The 27,464-nt window shown below is 34.1% G+C and overlaps 1 protein-coding gene across 1 annotated transcript in view; it reads left to right on the forward strand.

The window, feature by feature from the left end:
* The window catches only part of LOC123554245 (arylsulfatase J-like), a 220,468-nt gene that overhangs the window by 150,949 nt on the left and 42,055 nt on the right, over positions 1 to 27,464 (forward strand). The window contains exons 6-7 of the mRNA XM_045344239.2: positions 6,937 to 7,032; positions 11,181 to 11,430. Coding sequence (XP_045200174.2) covers positions 6,937 to 7,032; positions 11,181 to 11,430 — 346 coding nt within the window. The remainder of the gene's footprint in view (positions 1 to 6,936; positions 7,033 to 11,180; positions 11,431 to 27,464) is intronic.

Here is a 27,464-nt window from a genome sequence, read left to right on the forward strand (position 1 = left end):
AGGTACGGGGAGGCATTTTACGGCCGCCACATTGCACAAACAAGGCTGCTGTGATACTTAAATAAAAAAATGGAAAACCAAAGGTCGCCCAACATAACAAAAACTTTAATAATGTCAAACTTAGTCTCAGTGGACAACCTGCGCATGAATTCTTTTTCATAGCAGTATCAGCAATAAGTGGGGCGCAGTTAACCCCCGTAGGGATGCCAATTACTTGTCTGTATGTTTTATTTATGAATATTTATCCAACAAAAATCAAGACGCTTTGCATACCTTATCACAACTCTTCAATTTGTGTTATTTAAATTTACTATACAAATAAAAAAAAACACTCTAATTTCATAACATGCCAAATAACTAACGTTTTCTCTTTCAAATGATTTCTGGGTTAACGCTACTACTTTTTATGAAATAAAGTGGTGCATAAGTAAAGCAAGTAGAAGATGTGTTAGTTTTTATAATTGAACATTTTTATTGTTTATTTGATAGCTTTCTGATAACACAAACGGAATTCTCGATAGACCTAAACAAATTTACACCTCAGTTCCCCATTTGATTTTGAACAATATATCTGCATGTGGTACTTTATTTCAGTGTGATAAGAAGTCAAAAGGAGGGAACTATTTTTTGTAGTACATTACTTTAAATAAGCTTTATATGGGTTTTTGTGTAATTCAGAGATCGAATGAAGAGTTTGGAACTTAACTGATTCTCATTAAGTCTGACTTTAAAAGTAATACATTGTTCTACACGATGTTTCAATATAATATTCTCATCTCGAGGCAATAACTGATTTTCGTTTTCGTACTTCTCAATTCATTTTGTAAACCCGAACACACACACACACACACACACACACACACACACACACACACAATTCATTTTGTAATATATCCGGGTAGTAAATGCGTCTTATTATGATAATATTGTATGAATCCTTGTCTGCAGGAGTTAAAACGAATTTTGTATGGAGCCTAAATGTATCTTTCTTTAAAGAACGAAGGGAGAATTGGGGTTTAGGCGGTAATGTGGATGACCCATATTCATAGAATTAAATGCGGGTTTATGTAATTCTAGATCTATTCCAATTCCATTCAGCAAGAGGGTTCGGGTCTGCTTATTCGACATTATCTATAAGCATTATCATCGAATGAGTTCTTTTCACGGAGACATGTTTAAATCATTGTTTGGACCTTTAGAGAAACATTTCCTGATTCCTTTGTCACCAATTAAGTTAAAACTACCCGTAATGATATAACCGGCCGGTTGATAGCAGTATTTATATTATTTTCAATCACCACCTACTGGTACATTAAGCTATATGTCTAAATCCGAGGCAATTTTATTATTATTTCTAGAAATTTCTAACTGATTTATATGTCTTTCAAAACATGTAACAGAGCTACCAACATTCCCCGCAAAGCCGCAAAGGGACAATTTTGACAAAACATATTGCATGCTAAACCTTCGTCTTATATCTACTAACAACTTTTACAGATCATATCTATCATATAATTTATGAAGAAGTTATGTAGTTTGAGTTTAAACTTAATCAGGAAACTTTTAAACGATGAACGCTTTCAAATGTTAATATCTTTGTTTTAAATATTTAATGTGATTTCTAATGAAACTTGCTTTTAAATTACACATCACAGAGTTGGTCAATTTAGAGCTGTACTACATACCAACCTATTGTATTGCAATCATAATGATGCTCTATTTACCTACATATACCACAAATTTATAACTTGAGCCCAGGTTTGCATTCTGTAAGTTTACATTTATTAATAGATTTTATTTCTATCAATACCAGTCACCTTACTTAAAACATGTATTGTAGTTTATCATATGAAAGAGAAGTAATTTCATGTACCAATTGTGTAAAATTGTCTTTAAAGTTAACAAAGTATATAAAATCTGTCTATATTACGATTTTAACATGATCTTATTCGTGACAATATTTCAGTATTTCTTTCATCATCCCTTAAAAGTTCAGTACAGTTCAAGCTCAGGGGATTTTTGGCATTTTTCATTGACAATATTCATTTTGTAGAAAGTTACGAAGTTAACTCAATGTTGAGATATTAATTACATACACATGGGCATTATATCAGTAATAAAAGAAAAAAAAAGAATACTGATTCATCACAATTAGATAATACACATAGAGAAGCTCACTTGTACTTTTAGACATCGAGAAAAAAATAGACATGTAAAATATTTTAACAATATGTTAAAATGTTCATCACGTTTATAGGGAAAGTTGAAGTGAAATTAATTAAAATAATGGAAAGTATTCGCTTTTTACAAAAGGACACAGAAGCCATTGAATATATTTGCAAATTTCATTGCATTTTAAAGCTATACTAAAGTCTGGCTCGACTAGTTTTGGACCTACGATAATTTACCTATTCTGTCTGTAAAATGTCCAAAAAAGGCATCGTTGGTACCAGAAAGTTAATATCTCTAAGCATGGTTTTCATTTTTAATGAAAAATGAAGTTTAAAGTCAAGATTTTGTTATTTCCCCATCGACTTACTGATAAAATTCTACCAGCCATCTAAGGTTCAATGCAATTAACGCTTGAAAAAGTACGGTCTCGATATATTAAAATTTGACACAATTGCCTATATATGGGACTACTTTTAAACAAATTAATAACTGCCTTAATTATTTATAATAGCATAATATATGTTTTATCAATTCTGCCCTCACGTCCTTCATTCCCCACGGCCGTTTAGTGAAAAACAAAGCCGAGTGATTTAAACTCTCATAGCGGTATGTTATTGGTAGATAAAGCAGATCTACAGACGAAGTAAAAAGCGGTATTTTGTTCTTCAGTAGCATGTCCACGTGCGTTTGCTATTTCATTTTCGATGGGACCAAACGCACATATATGAAACATTTACTTCTGGTTCTATTACATACAGTGGGTATATTGGTTGGCAGGAGATAGTTACATTGCAAATTCCCCCAAAAATCGATGACAAAACTGTTCCCGTTAAAATTCAAACTTCATATATATTCAGTCGAAATTTTCGTAATTGCAGTGAACTTTACCTTATACTTTATAAAAACGGCCTGCTAGATACATCTACCCATTTCATTAACAAAATAAACGCGTTGCCCTACTGTGTGCCTTTATTTGTTCGTTTTGTCCTCGTTTGTTTGCTTGTGTGTGCGTCTGTGTGTATCATCGTCGGTGTTGGTAGTGTGCACATTTGCGCGCTGTGCGTTGTGATTTGGGGAGGCTGCATTTTTAGAACGTGGCATTTCCTTTTGGATATTTATCCTGTTTTCGTTATGTCATAATTACACAATTTAGGCCCTATGGTGACTTACCAGCTTTTGGTGGCGGTAGAAGACCCCAGGTGTCCTGCCGGGTATTATTTCGTCACGGGCGAGATCCTCAATAGAGCTACAGACCTTCAGCCAGTCAGCTGGATGGCTTTCTAACATGAAATAATGTTGAAAAATTTGTGAGGTTTCGAACCTACAATGCTGAGGGCAAGTGATTCCAAGTTAGCGACCTCTAACACATGGCCGTGGAGACCCCCATAACGGCTGCCCATTGAAATACCCACCAAATGCCACAAAACTATTAAATTATAATTGAAAAGCAAATAACTCTCACATTTAAATATGCTAAATAGAAAGCAACAAATAAATTAAAACTGAAACTTCCCCTTTGGACTTGACACTAGCGTTGTTGTTTACAAATTCTTCAAATATGACCATTTAAAAATAAATTAGTTATATATTGATGTTATAACTCTTATATCTACAAAGCAATGCTACTTTTATTAACTTATCTGAGCGTTTTATTTATAAGCCATCATTTTTTATTCGAAAAGTAAAAGCGGCTATACGCGTCGTTAAATTTTTTGATGAGTTTTCAATAATCTTCCTGAACGTTTGAATTGATCTGTACTTGTCATAAATATTTATTCTTTTCAAACAAAAATCAAAAATGTTAAAAACGAAAGTTAAATTTTTGTAAGATACAACTATTAATACAGAGTACTCATTTTCTATATATTTCAATTAGATTACACACGTGTACACTGGTGTACATTGGGTTTATTGGTGTGTGTGTGTGGGGGGGGGGGGGGTATGTTTTAGGTGTGTTTCGATGAACCACCTTAACGGCGATACAATGGAACTTTGTATTGTGATTTAATTGTCCTATTGTGTAACGTGAGTCGGATTGACTTGGTTTTGTTTTCATGAATTAAATGTGAGCCAACGTATAGCTCATAAAGATTATCCTTGTCAGTCCTTAATAACTTCGGGTATTCTAATCTAAATGTACTTTTATCTACACGTGGATACAACACACCTTCCGCAAAAAGGTTGTTGGTTCTTGTTGGTGACAGAAAAAAAAAGTTTCTCTTTTCGTCACTTTTTTCAGGTAACAGTATCGGTGTATAGATTCTAGTAAAGGAAACAACGGCAACTGAATTTAACTATTTAACGTGAAAGTCTCAAATTTAGAGGTAAAATGTTCAATCTGAACTCAAACGTTAACTTTAAAGCAACCCGGATCATCCCCGCCTTTGACTTAAATTGTATCCTTGTAATCAGACTCTAACTTATGACAGCTAATTTACTTTACCTCTTCAAATTTCGGACACAAGAGAACTAATTGTCATTGGGATAGCTACGCGTAAGAGCAACCATATCGTGCCACCTATGGACTTGATCGCCCGAGATATTTTAATGACGTGATATATTGTATGACTTAATTTTAATTCAGCGTTGAAAAATTATGATGTCATGGCGAAATTGTTTAATATATAAAGAAGGCTATATTCTAAGAAGGCTGAAACATTTAACGATTTTTTACTTTACAGAGATTTTCTTGGATTATGCATTTAAAATTACTGTGATTTAAACTCTTGGTTCATACGCATGTTATATATATGCATACGTGCAATTCCTCAAAACACTGCCGCTGATTGACTGAATCAATTTTCGGATGATGGATTTTCTGTGTGAAACTTCTGTCTTTGAAAGTTGTGCATGGAAATAGACATCTTTTGAAAAATTAAAAGAATTATGATTTAAGGAATAAATTACTGTGAATTATCCTTGAGTCATGACATTGTGTTCCAGACATTCTTACAAAACCAGAGGCATATTTTCAAAACAAATATCAAACTCATCTTTCAAATTGTCATTTTGTTTTCTTAAATTTAATGCCTTCCCGATTATCCTGATATAAAGAAGACACAATTCTGTTTTCGTTGAGTTCATAGTAACAAACTGTGCAAGTTCAACGACACATGTGTCATAATTTCCGAGTGATTTTTTTTCCATTTCTATAAATTCGGTGTTGTGAAACTGTACCACTGAGAAAGGAGTATAAGTTTGAAATATTACCTGTTTGATAAAAATGGAAATTAACATTATTTTTATAATATTTTTACATTAACACAACAGGTATACACATATGATGTGGTTGCCTAGCAATTAAAGGAACAATTTTAAATAATTGGAAAATACCCAATTGCTAAATATTGTTCATAACCTACATATATCCATATGAAAAGGCTATAGCCTGACCTTTTCTGAAACTTTTAAGTTTACCCTTTCCTTCAGAAATATTTCCCTTACAGATAGCGCTGTTTTATATTTTACGGAAAATTATAGGATATAAACCAACTTGGTAAACACATTAAAGTTACATCAATGCATTCTAGCTTAATTAGATTGAAATTGTCTTGTTCTGACAATAAGGCCTAAAAAATCTTTGTTTCCGGTAATATGCTTAAAACTGTATTTTTTTTATTAAGTGAGACTTTTCGGAAATTATTTTTAGTCAAAAAATGAATACAAATAAGAGGTATATGCCTTTAGAGCATCAGTAAGTGTATTTCTAACATCACTGACCATGTTTAAAGCATAAAAAGCGCAGTTTTGCATCTTTTGTTAAAAAGTTGAAAAAATATTCTCCAAGGCCAGAAAATTATTTAGGGTAGGTCGGGATACCGGAAACGAACATTTTTTACCCCTAAGGTAAATTACATTTTGAAGTTTTGAATTATGAGCATTTTCAATCTTGAGCGAACGAACAGACGCACGCATGGACAGACGGACAGCCGAACGGATAACGCCAACACAGCAGCCTTCAGCGGGGAATATAAGGTACAAAAGGGGCACCATTATTTTTACTACTCTTTTAACAAAATTTCTTAGTGCAAAAAGGGCTAAACCTTTTCAAAAAAAAAAATAAAATAAAGCTATGGAACTTATGTATAACAGTTTAGATCAACAAAGTGAAAGTGTTTTAAGTTTTAATCCATTTTCAACACTTAAACAGTTTTACAAAATCTTAACGGAATATTCCTCTGTTGAAAGAGGCATTATTTGGTGGAAAAAAAATGGAGGTTTTGAACCTATGTATTGCGTTTTAGAAGCTTACGTAAAAAGTGTATCATGTCTATTTCAGAAAGAAAAATAGGTTTGTTGAACATATTTATTGCATGTGTGATGAGCACGTGCACGATGTGTACAGCTTCAATTTGCCCCTCATCGATGTGGGTTTGATCCTCACTCGGGGCATTGAATTCTTCATGCAAGGAAGCCATCCAGCTGGCTTACGGAAGGTCGATGGTCCTACCCAGATGCTTGCTCGTGATGAAGTAATGCACGAAGGGGCACCTAGGGTCTTCTTCTACCATCAAAGTTGGAATGTCGCCATATGACCTATAATGTTTCGGTGCGACGTTAAACCCAGCAAAATAAATAAATTATGTGACTACAGATTAGTTGTTCCACCTCGTTGTTCGCGCGTCCCTGAAATAATGTATGGAGGCACATTGGGATTTCTTCCACCGTCAGAGCTAAATAACCTAACATGTGTCGGTCTGAGTCTGAGTTTAAATGTCAAAATAGGCACGATCTGAAGACTTTATATATGACTGTTTGAAACAGGGAAAACAACGTGTATGGATGATGCAATAGGAGCCGTTGTAAGATCATTGAAACAACGAGGAATGTGGAACAATACCGTGTTTGTCTTCACAACAGGTAATACAGTTCTTACATTTATACTATAATGCACTGCGTTTTTATAACTGGCTTGCATCATTATAACACGATAGTGGTTTGTTATAACTGGTTTGCATCATAATAACACGAAAGTGACAAATTAGGGGCCAACCATTTGAACTTCTGGTTGTGTGTGTCTTTGAGCAAATTTTGTTTGCTTTCTTCGAAATCCAGATTTTTTTTCCAGAACGTGATAGCCAAAATACTTTTTTTCAGAGCAAACCAATTTTTTTTTCAATATATTTTTCGATATACTTAGGTTGTTCAAAACTAACAAGCGAGATAAAAACAAACAATCTGTATTGAGTAATTGGCTCAAGCAATCTGACTTAAGTACTTGATCTTCTAAACGAAGATCTGAGAACGACCCATTCACATTCGTCTTCTGTATATTTTGGATTTCCAGTATTGCTATTTTTATTTTATCCAATCAGACGACATGTTCGAATGTCAAAGAGTAAGAAAAATGTGCAGTCATTCCAGGGCTCGAACCCTGGACCCCTCGCTTACAAAGCAAGTGACCTACCGACTGAGCTAACCGGCTATCTGATGCATTACGACATAAGAATTGTAAATATCAAAAGTCAAGGCTACAGGTAGATTTGCAAGATGTTGTAAGTTAGGCTCTGATTGGCTAGCGAAAGGGTCGTCAGAACGAGGCAATGAATAGGTCGTTCTCAGATCCTATGCGTAGCATAATAGGAGATGTACTTTAGTCAGACTGTTGGCTCAAGTACAATGAAATAGCTAAGATTATTTTATTATTTTGTTTTAAATAAGAAGCAATTTGACCAAAATCACAGTGCATATTAATTAGTATTTAAAAGATAAATGAGCCCAAAGAGGTAAAGCCAGCCAAAACTTGATGTTGACTGGGACAAATTAAGGGGGAAGGTGCGGCATGCACTTACGTAAAAATGAATTGTAGGGCAGTTCTAGTGCATTTCGTACCTGTATGGCGTATCTCATATAATAAATGCAAACAAAACTGTCTGATAAAGTTCACCCATATATTTAAATTACTATACACATTATTAGATTACTCGACGGGAGAACCCCATCCTGCAATATTTTGATATTGGTGTTTTACTTTTTTACCTGAAGAAAATATTGTATTTTAAATGAATTTTTTATCATTAGGTGTTAAAGAATATGGCTTTCTGAGTACTTGAGATATTTATTTTTAACCAGACATATTTTTTTCAGATTTTCTTTCGGTATGTTGTCGCCAGAATATTTTTTCCAAGTAAAACCAGTCCCCCTCCGTCACCTCTCACAATATAAAATGGTCGGACCCTTATTTATATTCTCTTTTGCCTGCTTCAAATAAATTCTGAGGACATATTGTCTAATCAGGTTGTAGATTCAAAGGTTGCGTCATTGGTTGTGTCGGATAAACCTTCTTTACAATTTAGAATTAGCGTCCCTTTGTATGCGTAATTACTATTAATAAAAATGAAAGTAATGACTATACCATTACTGTTTGGAACTGCGAGTAAGTAGTATTTCAGTTATACCAATTTAAAACTTAGTTAAACTTCTCCAATGTATTTAGTTTGATAATTATATCAATGTAGCACATCTCTTGGTATCATGCTGATGAAAAGGGTGACCATTCGGTACCAGTTTGTGAAAACTCCGTTTGCAGTTGACAACAAACAAAACTTTATTAATATCTTCCCCTTGACAATAGGTATTATGTGACATAGTTTTCACAATATTAATAGTCAGCTGAATTAATGCCCCTTATTTCTAGTGAGTTGGATGTTACGGTAAATCGGTATAAAAGGTCAAAAACTTCTATAGGAATTTAAATGACACTTGACTAAATGGCAGGAAGAAGTAATTATTTTGGAACATAATAATAAATCATCGAATCATGGGTATGTGGCTAATGACGTTATCGAAATGTTAAAGTTGATAGTCTAGAAAAACACCTGAGCTACATAACATATTTGATTATGATTAAGTGACGAAATATTTCAGCAGATTTTTTAAACTCTGTCATTTACTTGGGACATTTTGAGAGATTTTAAGCACGAACAAAGACCATGTAATAGAAATTTCATGGGATTTGTATGACACTTAAGATAATAATATCTGCGAGGGTACATGTTGCGTAAAACATATACTCTGTCAGGAAATTTCAATTTTAGGACTTAATGAAAGGGTCCCGTTTTCAGTACACTAACGTTAGCAACCGAAACCAATTATATTGAACTTATAAGTAGTTTGAAATAAAAGGAAAAGATGGCTTAGAGATGGTACCTAAAATATTCAAATTTATCTTTACATTTTTTTAGTCTGAAATGATAGCTGAGTGCATCAATTTACAAAATGTGTTTATATTTTATCCCCCTTTCCATGTGAAAATATAAATATTTGATATTTAAAAAAATGACCTTCTTAAAATTTCTTGCACACCGGACTGGCGTTTCCGGTGATTTTACCCATGTCGGCAAAACCCTTGTGCTGTTAATGACAGCTAACAATTCATGCACTGATTATATATCATTTATGTAAAATACGGAAAAATCAGTGCCAATATAGTTTCTCTACGCTCCTTCTAGTATATTTCTCGATTCAAAATACATTATTTTACGACAAGAACCTAACGTATACTCAACTATAAGAAAGAGTGCTATTTCTATTTGCTTTATTTATTCTATTGTTTTTAAAATACGGTATGCAAGACAAATAATGTGTCAGAATAAAAACTTATATTATACGATATGCAAGAAAAAATGCAGCCATGTGTTAACGAACCGGATGAAAATATCCGGCCCTTGGTCATCTACACATGGGCTGTAACTCGGCAAGCCTCGTTACCGACCAATTGGCAGGTGTCCTCGGGAAAGATATTTCTATCCAATTCGTTATCAAATTATTATTAATCTGAAGCAAAATGAACAACTCTTCTTTTGACAGTTTTTCATTGGTTTTGTGAAATCCCTAATCATAGTCTATATCAAAAGTTTCCACAGCTAAATAACTTAAATGGAGCAGAGTGTAAGTTTAGTCTAACTTCAACACTTTGAAAAAAACCTATACTGAACTTTCTTTTGTCTTTTAATAAATTCAAATCCAAGACTACTCAATAGTCTACAACTGATGAAAAACTTCTGAATGAAAGAGAATAACATGCTCTTTATTATAAGCATACTAAAACCATACAAAAACTAACCTAAAAGAAGTTATTAAAGATTTTATATTGTAAAAGAACGTACAACATTTTACCATCAATATTTTTCACTCATGGATACACTTAGGTGATAATTGTTGGTAAAGCCCCAACAAAGGTCTTTTTTCAAATTGTGTAAAGAGGTTAAGTTGTAAAGTAATGTTTATACTTGAAGTTAACGCTTACCTTGTTTACAAAAATAAATAAAACACCTTATAGTTTATTTAAGGTAGTAAACTTGTAACGAAAATGGTCAAATAATTAAATCTCCATAGGCTTTTTCAGCATTTCATCGTTTTCATGGAAAGCAGTGATCGTGTTAAGTTATAGTTGAACAAAATGGGCCAGGAAATATATGAAATATACATGTGAAAGAGAATGCGATTCAATCACTTAAAATGAGATTCTAGTTGTAAGGAAACACCTACATGTATCCAAGATACAATTGTGTTAGAAACAACGTGTTCTTTTATCCTGTATAACAAGTTTAAGTGCTCGGGCTCGTCGAAGACTTTACTGAAATCAATAAAGATGAGGCCAGGCTGTTGAGCTGTTGCAAGATATTTTTGATTATTCGTTACTAATTCAGTAAGTTAAGTATAAAAGTATGTCTTTCATGGAACCCGTATTATAATTCATAGGGTATGTCAAATTTTGAGAATAGTGTTGGTATGTTTGATACGATAATGTGCTTTAGAACTTTTATAATTATGTCTTTTCTAAACAAAAAGGTACATAAGTTGTTAAATACATCTTCATTCATGGTGGTTTGGTTAACATTCATGTCCTATACGTATATATTGGTTGTTAATTACATTGTCTACAACTAATATATTGATTTAAATGTTTAGCAAATAAATAAGTTGAAGATATGGTATTTGAAAAAGTTGAAAAATCTGAAAAATGTACTGTCACTAAATTTAGAAATATCTCTTTAAAATGACAGACAATGGCGGCACAAAAAGGAAAGGAGGTAGCAACTTTCCCCTAAAGGGAGGAAAAGGAACGTTGTACGAAGGAGGAATACGCGCGGTTGGCTTTGTACATAGCATGCTTTTAGACAAGAAGGTGAAAGGATCTATCTCAACGGAACTAATGCACGTGACTGACTGGTTTCCTACTTTGGTCAAACTTGCAGAAGGAAGCTTAAATGGTACTAAACCTTTGGACGGATTTGATCAGTGGAAATCAATCAGGTTTGTTCATTTTAATTAACTTCTAGACTGCCATCCTCTTACATAAATACAACGGATAAGGTTAGGATAAATAAAGGTACACATAGATTTAATACATGCATCATATACGTCAGCTGAGTAATACACAATTTCATAGTTGAAATAAACAGATGCAGCCTGGTTCAAGTATACGGGCAAACTAAAGAAGTTCGTTCCTGTGGTCCTGAACTGTTTTCTTTAAATTTTATATATTTGCATCGCTGAAAACTCTGGATAACTCAAAACACTTGCTTCCTTTCATAGTCACCTCGAGAGAGCACTGTTTCGCTGTATAGTATTAAAGTACATGTAGTTTATTTTACAAAATCATCGCGAGTGTAACAATATGTGACTAACCATGCTAACACAACATTACATTTAATGATTTAACACTCTTTATCAATAGTGCAATCAGATTGATGAAATATCAGAATTTTCTTTACTTTCTATTAAACTCATGTTTGTCGTGGAATAAATTATCGGTGTCCAAAATAAAAACGGAAAATCTTTTTTTTTTTCTGTTTTAAGCTTTGTGCTTTTCAGCGGTCAATATTTATGTATGTTTACATATCTTGTATACACTGTCACATCTGCATGTTACGCCTGTAAATGGTGCTAAAATATTTCTTTCTGGCAGAATTTTCTGTTGAAATACAAGGAAATATGGAAGTGTTTTTTTTTTAGAACAGATTTCTGCCTTAGCTTTTAAAGGAAATAGTCCACGGCCGTTTGTAATCCCGCTCGAAAGTAGTTGAGAAATATAGCAACATATACAAAATTATTCCTTGGTCTAAGACAAAAGCAATATATATGTATCTCTCTTGGGGACCGCGACTGGATCCGGAAATGACGTCATCAATATGACAGCCGATTACAAAAATAGTACTGCTAAATAATTTCTTTAAAAAATCAGTAAAATTGCTTATAATATCGGATATCATGTCATTAAACAAGCCAATGGGACATTTCAGATATTTTATATTTACACTGTCTCAGGAAACAATATATTCAATTTATTTTAACTATTTAATTTGTACCCCACCCATTTAATTTACAATGCATTTTACACGTCGCTCCTACCTCTTGATAGTAACTATTTTCGACTATTCTTATGGTATTGAATTTGAAATAAGTTAATTTCCAGAAGTTACAAGAATTATAACATATAGGAAGGAAATATATGTTACCAGAATTTGCTTTTAATAAGTACCTAGAAGGAAAGGAATTTGAAATGCAGAACAAATCAATGTCGGCACAAATAGTTGCCTATGCTCTTATCATCAGATTATGTGCAAACTACATGCATTGTTTGCAAGTTCATTTTGACTAGATTTCAGCATGATCAAGGAGATTATGCCAGTAGAAGTTAATTAGATCTTCTTTAATTAATACAAAATGTTAAATTCATGATAGTCTTTTTAATTACTCTGAATTACTGGTTAATTATATTCATTAAGACTTGACATCAACACTGAAAGTGTTCTACTTAATCCGTCTTAATCCGTCTTCAGTCAAGCGATAAGAAAGCTATCTACAAACAGTATTATTCATTGCCCCTGAATTTAAAACGTTCTGAGTTTAATATGGGCTTTCCGCAATTACGTTCAGCTAATTGAAGAAGGAAGGGCATCAGGGGCATGGGGTAGTCATTTCATTGTGTTTTTCTTTCATCATTCCATCTCTGCAACTGAAAGTATTTATCAAAAGATCCATTATGTGATACACATTGCAACGCCTATTTAAAACGTAACACTGCAGCAATGCATGTATAGTTTAGAATATGATGAAAACGTAAAATAAAGGAAAAGAACGCAGCGGCAACGCCTTGGAACGGTAAGTTGTAAAACAACGCTGGTGTACTACCGTATTTTGGCAACAATGCTCACAGTCTGTATCCCCACTATATTCCAATGTGATAGAACATTATACATAAAATTATGCCCTCGGCTGCTGAATCATCAGAATGTCTTATTCACGAAAGGGTAACTAAAAGCACGTTATGTGAAAAACAAAAATGATTGGGTAAATATCTATATGAAAAACCTCTGGTCCTTTAGTTTTATGGAGTTCATTTATTATTATCAGAACAGAATTCCGCTTACGCTGGCGCTAAAGGGCGTGAGGGTATTTCACCTTTCTATAACGCTCATGAACAAACTTAGTCAAACCGAGTCTTTTATTATTTTTATTAGTTGAGTTCTGTATTTTCAAGGGATCTTCTTGAAGATTTTGGCAAACCATTTGCGCATGTTCTCAATGCCGTTGAAGAAAGCAGAACAACAGCAAAATATTAAGGATCCGACGAATCAGGAAAGCTAAAACATATCAAAACAGCTCAGTATTAGTGGGCTTTAAGAATTATCATTGCGTCGTCCACCTCTTTCGTTAGACACGATCAAATAGGAAAATCTAGCATCCAGCTGACAAACGACTGAACACCAAATATGCAATATATCTCGAAATAAGTTGGTCAAAACCGCATATGATAAAACATTTCATGGTTTTAACAAAAACATTTGAATTTGATAAATAACTATTGTTTTGATACACTTAGTAACAGAAGTGTTTTAAATTGCTATAAAACGTAAAACAGCACACACTGAATAACGATACTAACATTTAGTAGAATATTCTCGCAGTTGATAATAGCGGTATTTCTGCAAAAGGTCATATTGATTACGTTCATTGAATTCTTGAAAGTCGCTCTTGCAAAGATGTGACGATTACATAAAAGTAAAGGAAAAGGTATTTATACGTCGCATATAACCGACAGACAACTTGACCTACAGCTATTGTGAGACAAACCACGCATCTAGTAACACATACCTAGTCCGATATATTTCAAAGGATTGTATGGGGAACATCCTCCACCCCATATAAATAGAATAAAAGCTTGGGTAAATCAGTGTACTTAAATTAATTTTAAATATGGAGATACATGTATGTCAATCCCAAGCGATGCATTATTGTAGTTTACATTTAGTAACTGTAACCTGGCATAGAAATGTCAACTATTCGAGCAACAAGTGACCGTCCATATTTGAAAACATCATTAAGAAAGCGTGAATTATTGTTGATATGGTAATCACACCTGACTGTGTATAACGTTTTCTAAATCATAAGAAAATATCTGCGACATGCTAGGCAGAAATAGTTCTCACGGATGACCTATTACATCTCGAAAAAATGCATTCCCTAACCGGGCATCAATGTTGTTCAATAAGGAGAGGGTTTGACAAACTGCTTCACAGGTTCTCATGAAAAATAGCAATATGAAAAAGAGAAAAGACTTAACTGAAATTAAATGCATAAAAAGCAGTTACTTTATCATTCATAGATTATTAGGTAAATAGGTATAAAGTGTAAAGAAATCGTATGAAACAACTTGTAGCACGCCTTGAAATTGTTGGCTTTTAGTTTTTCTAGCAATGCTTTTTTCAGAGTTTCCATATACTTTGTCGCAATATCGTTTCACGCGGGATAAAATATCAGTTAGACATGAAGTTATACGATAAAAAAATTAGTACTGGTACATGTAAAACAGGTAAAATTATCTATGAAACGAGTTTAATGTAACTGTATTTGCAATTAAGTAATCCATCATAATCTTGCTGATCATCTATGCGAACTTTTAGAATACAAACTTCAAGGATGTGATTAGTGGCCAAATCCTGTTCATTAGAAGAACTCAAATTGTAGGTTTAAGTACTATAACGTTCCTTATGTAAACCATTAATATACTGTAGGCGTTAAACGATCATAACATCATAGACCACCTAGTATGCTGGACTAAAACGTACATAGAGAAACCTTCTAATGATTTTTTCGTAAATGTCTTTAACTCAGATTTACCGGGAAGTATATATTGAAAGGATTTATCAATTTTAATAGGAGAATCTGTACTATAAAATAGTTTACGTTTTAAAGTTGTTATATCATTAGAAACAACATTCTTGACATTGTACCATGTAACAGATTATTTCTATTCAGTTTGCGTTCTGACCACATTGTCGGGCCGTTAAGCCGATCTGACACACTCAATTAGATAACAAGGGTATATAGATATATATAATTATGTTATTTGGCTATGGAAGTGATAGAGTATTAGACTATTTCTATTTCTAATCGAGCATACTGTGCCATTTAACAGAAATTTGCTCACTTATTATCGTTATTAAGTCATTTTCGTTATTTTCTGATATTTATGACATATATCTTTTTTTTCATTTTAAGAATAATTAATTCCATCTTATTTTTTATAAAAGTGTTTTATCTGCTAGATTAAATAAACATTAACTTCACTAAATATATCAGTTTTACAATCATAACATAGTTTTCAAAAACGTTGTCACCTTTAACTATAGCCCCTTGCCGGCGGGGGATAGAAAATGCTGGCTGTATCTCCATGCAGAGGGGTAAGACTCCGCCAAAAGTGGAACCACCTGTTTGCCGTGGGTGGCGGCCCGTAAGCCGGAGAGGAGGGTTCTGGATGTTGAGGTGCCCCATAGCACCCCGGGGAGATGATGTATGCTTTTTTACATGTGTGTATCCTCTTTTTGGGTTGTGGGTGCTAATACACATCTTTGGCCTCTAATTCGGTGTAGACGTTATTGGCGGTCGTATTGGCCCGATGCGATCAATCGGCTAGTCATGCCAAGCCCTAGGAAATCTCATTTCTACGTTTACATGTTCTGTCGTTTCATATCAAACTGCATCTATATGTTTTCATTTTTGTATTTGCACAAACACAATTTTGGAGCAAAATACGTTACACAAAATCTAACTTTAATTTTGTCTACGGTCACATTTTACTGCGTTCAGCAAACTTCATTTTACTTTTACACCATTTCAATTTATACATGTATTGCAATATGTAATTTCAATTTTGCTTCCTAGAAGGCGGTGGCTTAGGGCCAATCGGGTAAGTAGAGTCACAATCCCTGAATCCCCTGATTGTTTTTTGCAATACAGCTGGTGATATAAACAAGATTGTAAAATACTTGTCCGAGTATATCACTACAGTATCTCTAACAGGTATGAACTGGATATCCGCTCTGTGTATGTTCTCTTGTTGGACTCCGCGGCGGGTGGGTGCTGCGAGTGATGAATCTTAAACATCTAATCATGGCAAACCAAACTAAAAAACGACAGCATACGGAAACAGATTCTGACGGCATGGAAGGTGAGAATACTTCTCACCGGCCTTTCACAAGTAATATGGCTTATCCGCGATTCCTGCTGATTCACTCTACTGAAGACGACTTCAAAATGACAAGCATTTCCCCTTTTGTTATTGAAAAAACCCTTGAGGGTATAGGCAGTGCGCCAAAATCTGTCAAGAAATTGCGCACAGGGGATCTACTTATCGAAGTTGAAAAGGCAGCACATGCAAAAAATTTACTTTCAGTTTCATCTTTTTTCGGCATCCATGCAAGTGCATTGCACACCGTACTCTGAATTCCTCAAGGGGGTCATTCGTTGTCCTGACCTTGCTGGAGTTTCAGAGATGGAAATTGTGCAGGGACTTGCTGAACAACATTTTACAGCTGCCAGACGCGTCAAAATAAAGCGAGATGGAAAAGAAATCATAACGAACACTATCATACTTACATTTGGCGTCCCATTCCTTCCTAGTTCTGTAAAAGTAGGTTATCTCCAAACAAAGACCACCCAAACCATACCAAATCCCCTTCAATGCTATAACTGTTTTAAATTTGGACACAACGAATCAAACTGCCAAGGAGATTTCATCTGTCATAAATGCAAACAAAACGGTTTCTCTCATGAGCCAGACAGGTGCAAGGGTCCATTGTGTTGTGTGAATTGCGGCGAGGAACATTCAGCCAGGTCTCGCGACTGCAAGACATGGAGGATCGAAAAGGAGGTCCTCAATGTCAAGTTCACACAGGGCATTGGATTTCCTGAAGCTAGACGAATTGCGAATGCTAAATTTATGTCACCATCACTAACAACAACATATTCTTCCATCACAAAATCAAACACAAACAAATCAACAACGTTTTCTGACGCGTCTACGCAAACCAATTCTGAACCTGTCCCAAACATACCAAAGGAAAAGCCGAAAATAACAGAAAAACCTAAGCAGACATCACAAGTTCAAACTGCCGCTATTAAACCAACACTACCACCAGCTGTACAAAATGTTCCCAGGTATTCAAATACGCCGTCGGCAAGACAAAATGTTGTGTCAAATTCTAATCAACGTGGGGTGAGTCAAACACCCAGACAAAAAATTGACTTGAAAACTGATGGTTTAGGAAAGGGATCAAATGATCCCATTCAAACCCAAAACCGGTTCCCTCGATCTGAACCGGTTGACGGGGAAGGATGATGACGATCCGCCATTGTCTACTCCGTCCAGTTTAACTAACACAAAGGAGGTGAAGATCAAAAGGGTCCCACCTTCTGAGTCAATGCAGCACTAATCTTTCGTTTAAATTTCCGGTTGTTCAATTTTAGTTTACCATTTCAAATAAATATTAGAATGTAAATGGAAAGTAAAATTATCCAGTGGAATTGCCGTGGACTTAAAACAAATTATAATGAAATTCTCCTTCTCTTATCGAAATATAATCCTTCACTTATGTGCCTTAGTGAAACATTTTTAAAGGAAACGGACAAAATAGCTTTCAAAAATTATTCAGTGTATAACTTCATTAATACTAACACTGGCAGAGCTTCTGGTGGTACATGTATTATTGTTAATAATGCATGTCCGCACAGACAAATTGTTCTAAATACAAATATTCAGTATATTAATAAACGTTACATTGCATCGACCAATTACTATCTGTTCGATTTATATACCTCCCAAGTTTAAACTAAATATTGAAGATCTTGATGATCTTATAAAATAATTACCACAACCATTTTTGCTTATGGGAGATTTTAATGGTCGCCATGAATTTTGGGGCTGTTCTGACAGCAACACTAGAGGTCAAGTTATTGCAATTTTATTGAAAGAAATGCCCTCTGTTTATTAAATGATAAATCCAAAACGTATCTTCATCCTGCAACAGGTAACTTTTCTTCGCTTGATTTGACAATTTGTCAACCGAACATCTTTCTTGATTTTGAATGGAAAGTACTGAATGACTTGCATGGCAGTGACCATTTTCCAATTAGTATTTCAAATACTTCTAATCTGCCTTCAGACCACCCTTCATATTTCAAATTTTATAAAGCTGATTGGAAGCAATTTCAAACGTTCTGTAAAAATGATTTGACTTTGGAGAATTTTTCAAATTTTTATGATCCTATTGATCGGTTTTCGGTGCTTTTGTCCGATATTGCTGACAAGTCCATTCCTAAAACTTCAAGACATGGTAAACATAAAAATAAGCCTTGGTATGATGTTGATTGTAAGACCGCTGTTCGAAAACGTAGAGCGGCCATTAAAAAATTCAATATACGGCCGACAAAAGACAATCTTCAATCAGTTAAGATTCTGAGAGCAAAAGATTGCAGAACTATAAAACAAGCAAAGAAAAGATCATGGCATTTACACGTGTCCAAACTTAATTCTAGGTCATCGGTTAAAAAAGTCTGGGAAATGCTTTGTAAAATAAGTGGAAAAGGAAAAACTTCAAATGTTACCCATCTTACAAAATCAGACCAGTCTATTTCATCTACCAAGGAGGACATTGCCAATACAATTGGTGAAACTTTTTCAAAAAACTCTTCATCAAACAATTATGATAAAAGGTTTCAAAACATTAAATCAACTAAAGAAAGTAAACCTTTAAATTTTGATTCAAATAATGATGACGATTATAATAAACCTTTTTCGCTCACAGAATTAATTGACTCTTTAGACAAATGTCAAGATACTGCAGCTGGCCCAGACCAAATTCATTATCAACTTTTAAAACATTTACCACAAGCATCATTAAACCTCCTACTTGAAATTTACAACATTACATGGAAAACTGGCATTTTCCAGATTCCTGGAGAGAAGCTATAGTTATTCCAATACCAAAACCCGGGAAAGATAGCACGAACCCCAGTAATTATAGACCGATTGCCCTTACTAGTTGTTTATGTAAAACTTTAGAACGTATGATCAATTCTAGACTAGTATGGTATCTTGAATCTCAAGGCCTGATTACTAACTTTCAAAGTGGTTTTCGCAAGCAGCGCAGCACAACTGATCATCTTGTTCGTCTGGAAAATTTTATGCGTGATGCATTTGTTAAAAAAGAGCATCTAGTGTCTTTCTTTTTCGATTTGGAAAAATCTTATGACACTACATGGAAGTATGGTATTATGAATGATCTTAACGACTTAGGTTTAAAAGGTCGTCTGCCAACAATTATATCACAATTTTTATCTGATCGCAATTTTAAAGTACGTGTTGGAGATACCCTTTCTGACTCTTTTGAGCAAGAACAGGGAGTTCCACAAGGTTCTATTTTATCTGTTACACTTTTTAGCATCAAAATTAATAATATTGTGAAATGTTTGTTACCAGGGACAGATTGTTCATTATATGTTGATGATTTTCTGATCTGTTATCGTTCAAAAAATATGCGTACGATTGAACGCCAACTACAACAGTGTTTGAATAAAATTCAAACTTGGGCTATAGAAAATGGTTTTAAATTTTCCCAATCAAAAACTCAATGTGTCCACTTTTGTCAATTACGGAAACATCATTGTGACCCTGAGCTTTTTCTAAATGGTAAAAAAATACCCGTTGTTGACGAAGCAAAATTTCTTGGTGTTATTTTTGATAAAAAGCTTTCTTTTATACCACATATAAAATACCCGAAAGCCAAATGTTTGAAATCATTGAATCTTTTAAAGGTAATTTCAAATACTGATTGGGGAGCAGATCGCAAGGTTTTGTTAAGACTTTATAGAGCTTTGATTAGATCCAAGCTAGATTACGGTTGTGTTGTTTATGGTTCAGCCAGGAAGTCGTATTTACAAATGGTGGATACTATCCATAATCAAGGTCTTCGTATTGCTCTTGGCGCATTTAGAACATCGCCTGTTGAAAGTTTGTATGTTGAAGCAAACGAACCCTCCCTTTACACGAGACGTGAAAAACTGTCATTGCAATATGCTCTGAGGGTAGATGCCAACAAATCCCATCCTGCTCATAAAATTATATTTATACCTAAATACCACGATTCTTATGACAGAAAACCAAAACAAATTAAACCTTTTGGATTTCGCATCAACAATTCTATGAAAGAAACTGATTTTGAATTCGATGATTTAGTTCCTTATACACCACCATGGACTCTTAATTCTCCAACAGTTCTTTTTGATATGAAGACTGCCTTGAAAAAGTCTGAAACAAATCCTGAAATATTCAAGTCCAAATATAATGAGATCAATTCGACATACAAAGATCATTTTCCAATTTACACGGATGGTTCAAAAGATGATTTAAAGGTTGGATGTGCCGCCGTTAGCCACCTACATCAATCAAAATTACGTTTGCCAAATAACGCTACAATCTTTTCAGTCGAGGCAAAAGCTATTGATTTGGCCCTAAATTTTATTTCAGAAAAAGATGAAGAAAAGTTTATCATCTTTTCCGACTCACTTTCTGTATTACAATCAATTCACAACCAAAATATGGAAAATCCATTCATTCAAAATATTTTGCTCAGATTTCATGAACTATCTTTTAAAAAATCCATTATATTTTGTTGGATGCCTAGTTATGTTGGTATCTATGGAAATGATGATGCTGATACCGCAGCAGAGAAATCGCTTTCATTACTACAATCTAAATTGAAATTACCGTATACTGATTTTAGGCCAAATATCAACAAATACATTTTAAATACATGGCAGTTTTTATGGAACAATGCTTCGTTCAATAAACTTCATGATATTAAACCTACTCTAGGTGAATGGCACCAAGGAAACAGATCTGTTCGCAGGGAGGAAGTTGTTCTTTCTCGTTGTCGAATATGTCATACTCGGTTGACCTACTTCTGAACAATGAAGATCAACCTGAATGTATAGCATGTCAAACACCGCTTACTATTAAACATATTTTAATTGACTGTGTAGACTTCGATCCACAGCGCAATTCATACTACAATGTTGAATCGTTAAAAGAGTTGTTTGAGCAAATTCCTGTCGACAAAATTTTACAATTTTTTAAAAAAAATAGGCATATATCATAGAATCTGAACCATATTTGATTTTTATTCACAACTTATTCACATTTTTATGTTTGCAACTGATTTTTAACACTCTATATGTATATACCTTTTTCACTTTAATAGTTTTGTATATGCTTTACAATTAACGTAATTCATTTAACTTTTTCTCGGCGATATATGACCTTTTTGTGTCGATTCGCCTTGATTTTTATTCACAACTTATACACATTTTTATGTTTGCAACTGATTTTTACACTCTATATGAATATACCTTTTTCACTTTAATAGTTTTGTATATGCTCTACAATTAACGTAATTCATTTAACTTTTTCTCGGTGATATATGACCTTTTTGTGTCGATTCGCTGTAAAACCCCACTCATTCATTCATTCACTTTTAATTATTCAGCAGTCATACATTTTCTGCCTTTCTTATTTTCTCTTTAGCCGCCATATTTATGACGTCATAACTTTTTCTAGTCTCGTGTCTGGAAAGAGATACATGGGAAATTACGATAACTCACTTCAATCTACAATGTGGTATAGGTCTCTATATTTCTCAATATTTTTCTCACGGCGGCCCATATTCCCACAAATCGACGTGTACTAAAATTTCCGCCGAAATGTTAGTTTGTTCTGTTCGTGAAATCGTCGGCTCAATACCAGTTCTTTCCAATATAATTTCTGCTGAACACCTCGCGATCTTATTTCAACGGAAATTTCTTCCCAAATTTTAAACTGCGGAAATTTCCGCTGCATCAACTTTACAAATACAGGTTAATCGTTATATAAGAGCTAAGAAATAGCGTGCAGTTGGAGACTTCATAAAGTTTTCTCTTAAAAAAATAAGTAAACAGCTGGTCAAATTTAACATTTAAACAACAATCAATCAGTCATAATAAACATTTTACATATTCGTCTCACCGGTACTCGTCCGCAAATTATGACTTATAAAATGTAAAGCTAACATTCTAAACGTTTACGCTAATGCCTTTGTTTTTATAAAAATGAAAGGACAGCTCTCTTGCGAGCAGTCAAAGCAGGACTATGGCAGATCAAAAAATGTTTTTCTCCTACTACGACAGTATGAAAACGGACTAGTTAATTTAAATAATTAACGCCTTGGAAAACATATTCATTCAAATTTTAATGAAAATAGAAATAGGATATGCTGATTCTAAAGAAAATGTAACAGAGCAATGCCCGATCAATTTATGTTAAAACAGCCACCAGGATATCTCTGCAAAACCAGGATTTTGGCAAACTTCACTTCTATTTCTAGGTGACTTAGAAACTTCTGTTTTAGCTTGGATGGTAACTTAGGGGCCAAGGAACAATAAATGATATAGTTTTGCATTATTTTCAATTTTCTTATATACAAGAAAGATGAATTAAAAAATTTGTCCACTTGGATTTTTCCGATTTCCAATCGGATATATGACGTCCGATTGGAATTTTTCTTAATTTTGGCGTGCTGGATTTTTTTTCGGGTGGAAAACATTTTTTTTTTTTGTTCAAAGAGTGCACAAACAGTTGGTTGTTGTATATAATGTATATATCAACATAATTGGTATAAAATAACGGTCTCCTGAGAATTTTTCAAAAATCCAATGGGATTTTTTTCCAACATTTTTTAATGGAAAAATATCCGCCCGGACGAATTTCCGATTAAAAAATTGGAAAAAAGTCCGATTGGAGTCTTTTTTATTGAAAACGTTTTTTTTCCAATATTTTTTTTTGTTCGTATAACACAATCGTGGTGTGTGTCGAATATTATCCTTATATATGAGGGTTGTCCCAAAAAATCGCGAACTTTTCTTATTATTTCGAAAATAAGCGACGCATAAAACAATTACTTTAACTGATGATATTTCAATGTATACTCAACAGGACTATAGAGCTTAAAATTGAATACCTCTTATATTATTTGAGTATTCTTTAAATAATGGACCACAGTCAATGCTTAACGACGATATATTTTTTAATTGTGTGAGATGTATATCGAGAAGTATTCTTTTATTTCTGTTTATTCTTATATTTTAATATAATCCTGAATGTTAATCTTATAACTATCATTGTTCAAATTAGTTTAGACGACGATGCTTATTAAAAGATAACTCGATCTCATGATACCAGAAGATTTTTAGGTGTGTAGTATGTCATAAGTATCTAATGTTCTCATGTCTATCCAGAACAGAAACGGAACTTGGTGTATAACAACAAAAACAACAAGCAAATGTGTTTGTTTTTACACTATTGTGGACAATTACGTAAACCTGTCTCTGATTTGACACTAAATTGTTATATAATGCCAAAATAATTAATAATTACAGCAGAAACTCATGACATTACGTGACAGTAACCTTGTAAAATCAATAGATTGTATCTTCAAAGTAGGTGATTTTGAGTATTAATTTTATTTAAGCGACTTGAAAAAGCTACTATTTGCCGTCGTATTTTTCATTAGTTGTGATAAAACTCTAGAAATTGTGGCTTTTATGCATTTGTAATAAAATAGCATGCGGAATATTACCGCCTGATTTTATTTTGAAAAGATGCAGATTCTAGGTTAATTACCACGGGTCTTTTATTTCAAGTAGAAACGGAGTAGCACATTAAGTAAGACCTACTTTTCCGGTAATTTGGTATAAGTATATTTTATTACTAATGAATGTACAAATGTTGATCCTTTTTCAAAACCAAATACCGCCATCTTGAACTAATCTTGAACTAATCCCTCATCTACTGGTCTATTTAAGGAACACAGTACCATCTTTTTAACTGTATTTCACAGTGGTACGTGTGTTAATTATAATTGCATGCATAACAGTACATGATATTTCCATAAATATTAAGACGAGGATGACTGCTGTGTTTTAGCTCCGATATCTGTTAATTTAAATGATAAATGAAAAATAAGCTCAGGAGCTATAGCCGTCGAATACACCCATTCTCTTTGGTTCAGTTTGTTTCCCTCCCGACGTTATTTTCTGGTCGTGTGAACGACAAGAAAACCCAGGATTTTGGCAAACTTCACTACCAAAAAAATATCGACGGTCTTTAGAACAACGAATTCTCCTTTAGCTTTAAAAAAAGAAAAAAACTTCTAACCTTTATTGATTCCTAGTTGTGTCCTGTTTAAATAAGAAAGCAACTATTTCTTAAATTATGTTTCTTTCTTCATTGTTAATAAACACAACTTTTCAAAGTTTTCAAATGGGGAGCGGTGGTCTAGTGGATAAGGTGTCGGCCGCTCAATCCAGGGGTCGTGGGTTCGAGCCCCATTGGGGTCACGACCATGACTTCTCACATGACACCAGTACTGGTTCTTCCAGGAAGCGGACTCGAGAGTGGTTCCAATAAGCTTGAAGCTTTCATCACAATCGAGCTAAAACAAATTAGTATAAACTAAATGTTTATCCGAATTTACATCACGAAAATACTAGTATATTATTTGCAGCAAAGTCCGGTGAAAATCACTGTACGCCGGATAGATCGGGACAGTGCCGGGAAATGAGAGAAGCACCCAGCCGGTTGCCAGCGAAGTTAAATGAAGTGGTCCATGTGTAGCTATATTCATTTTAAATACATATTAAATAATTAGATACTCAGCAACGCAATCTGCATCCGAACGGATAAAACTAAAACTACGATAAACAGAACGAAATACCTTTAGATCCAAATATGTAATTTTTACTTGAAGCTGCATAATAGACAAGACACATAAGATTACAGCGGCACATGAAGTATTATGAGTTGGTAGTGGTTACTTTCTTTATTTGCCAGGCATGCAGTTAACGTTAACTGTATAAATCAGTGGTGAAGAAAATTTACCTGTACGCAGTTTCCGTAAAATATCAGCCAAAAAGTCCAAATAAGTGGGTCACTGTCACGACCAATGACACCATATACGACAGAAATCCAAGAGGTGGTTTTAGACAATTAAAGTGAACACTATCGCGTCGCTAATAGAAAGGAAGTATAAGTGCACCCTTAAACTCTACCTTACTACCACAGAATTTTCATATCACCCTCAGTCTCTGGAATGCAATGTTTATAAAATATATATTGCTTTATTTAGCTTTTAAATTACTTACCTTCATGGTCTCCAAATTTGTGCATATTTAACATTGAATTTAAACATGATGAAGTTAGTGTCAATGCATAGCGAACGTATACACACAGACCGGGAACTATTCTATATCAGGAAATTTTAATACTAATTTAAATTACACGACATTTCAGGCATAAGCTTGGAAGCAAATTAAATTACTTAGAATTTTTCGAAATAGCCAAGCATCGATGGTAGCAAACAGTAATGTTGCCTTCACTACTCTGGTAAATGGCACTAAATATGATTATACTAGACTCAGTAGAGTTGATCACGGATGGACATCCGGCTACATACTAACATGCCAACATGAATGATATTTAAATTTGTCGCCAATATGAGGCACTCGCCTCCTTAAAGCGTAATTCGTAGATAAGAGAAGTGCGCCGCCTGGAGAATACATATCTTTTTATATCTACGACCTTTCTTATTCGCGTCATTATTTGTACGTCCCCTTCCTCAATCATTTAGAGCTTTTCAATTAAACATTTCATTTCTGTCTGTGTTCTAGTAATCCTACGAATTTGTAAACTAATATTGCAACAGCATACATTTCATTCGTATTCCTGGTCACTAAAAACTGTATTTTCTGGTCCGACTTTGATTGATACATTTGTAGTCTTATTCTGATACGCGGAAAGGCAGAATGCCCCGCGAGGGCTTGGAGCGCCTTTAGATAACATGTATGACGTACGTGAAATATATTAAACAATACCGTAAACAAATGGGAAAAATATTTTCAAATGCCATGCAAATTGAATTTCGTCCTCAGCTGATATGGGGGCCGCCATTTTGAAAGTAGTCGCTTATTGGTCAAAGTAATATGCTATCATAAAGCGCTTATTGACTAAGACCGGAAATGGTGACTTTTGGAAAATGTACGACAATAATAACGACAAACTCAATGAGTGTACGTTTACTTTTTTTGACAACCTGGCTCCGTTCTGATGTTATATGATGAAATTGTACTTTTAAACTGAACGAACTACGACGTGAACGCTATGAAACAAACGTGCTATATGACGTCATCAGCGTCATCGCATCAATGCAAACATTTCTGCGGTCCACTATATATAGGACACAGCTAAATTCTTTTTATTATATTCAAATTGAAAAGTCCTTTATTTACCAGTCCTATCTACTTGCATGCTTTTCACTGAATAGATTTAGAAAAATGCAGGTAATACAAATGTCCTAGCAGAATAAAACATGTCAAATGTTTTATACTTGATATATATTGTAAGTATTAGAGAATGGCAGCTGAATGGGCGATGTTTACTGTTTTAGACCTTTTATATCAACAGTAAAGAATTCAATATGAACATATCTTCGAGATAACAAGGGGGCAGCCTTATATTTTTCTTTTGATTTTCCAAATAATAACCATTCGAAGTATTGTCTTTAAACTTAGCACACATGTATACGTGGCGCCATGACGAAGTGTGAAGCGCATGGACAGGGCCAACAAAGGTCAAGGTCACAAACTTATTTAGTATTATCAATTTATTTCGAGTGTAAAACTGACAAAGATATAGTATCATTGTTTTGCGTTGGATGCAAAACTTCAGAGGGAGAAATAATTGTGCTGTTATACTGAGAGTCGAACCAATACATCTTTTTCTTCTGCTAGTCTCAACAATTGCCTTCCTCCGACTCACCTGGTCATGACTTAAAATATCTTGTTGTAATATGTTCAACTTACCCTGAAATCCTATACAGCAAGCGTGTATTACGTACAGTCTAAACAATCTGTATTTA

This window comes from Mercenaria mercenaria, chromosome 7, assembly GCF_021730395.1.
Source record: "Mercenaria mercenaria strain notata chromosome 7, MADL_Memer_1, whole genome shotgun sequence".
NCBI classification, from domain to species: domain Eukaryota; kingdom Metazoa; phylum Mollusca; class Bivalvia; order Venerida; family Veneridae; genus Mercenaria; species Mercenaria mercenaria.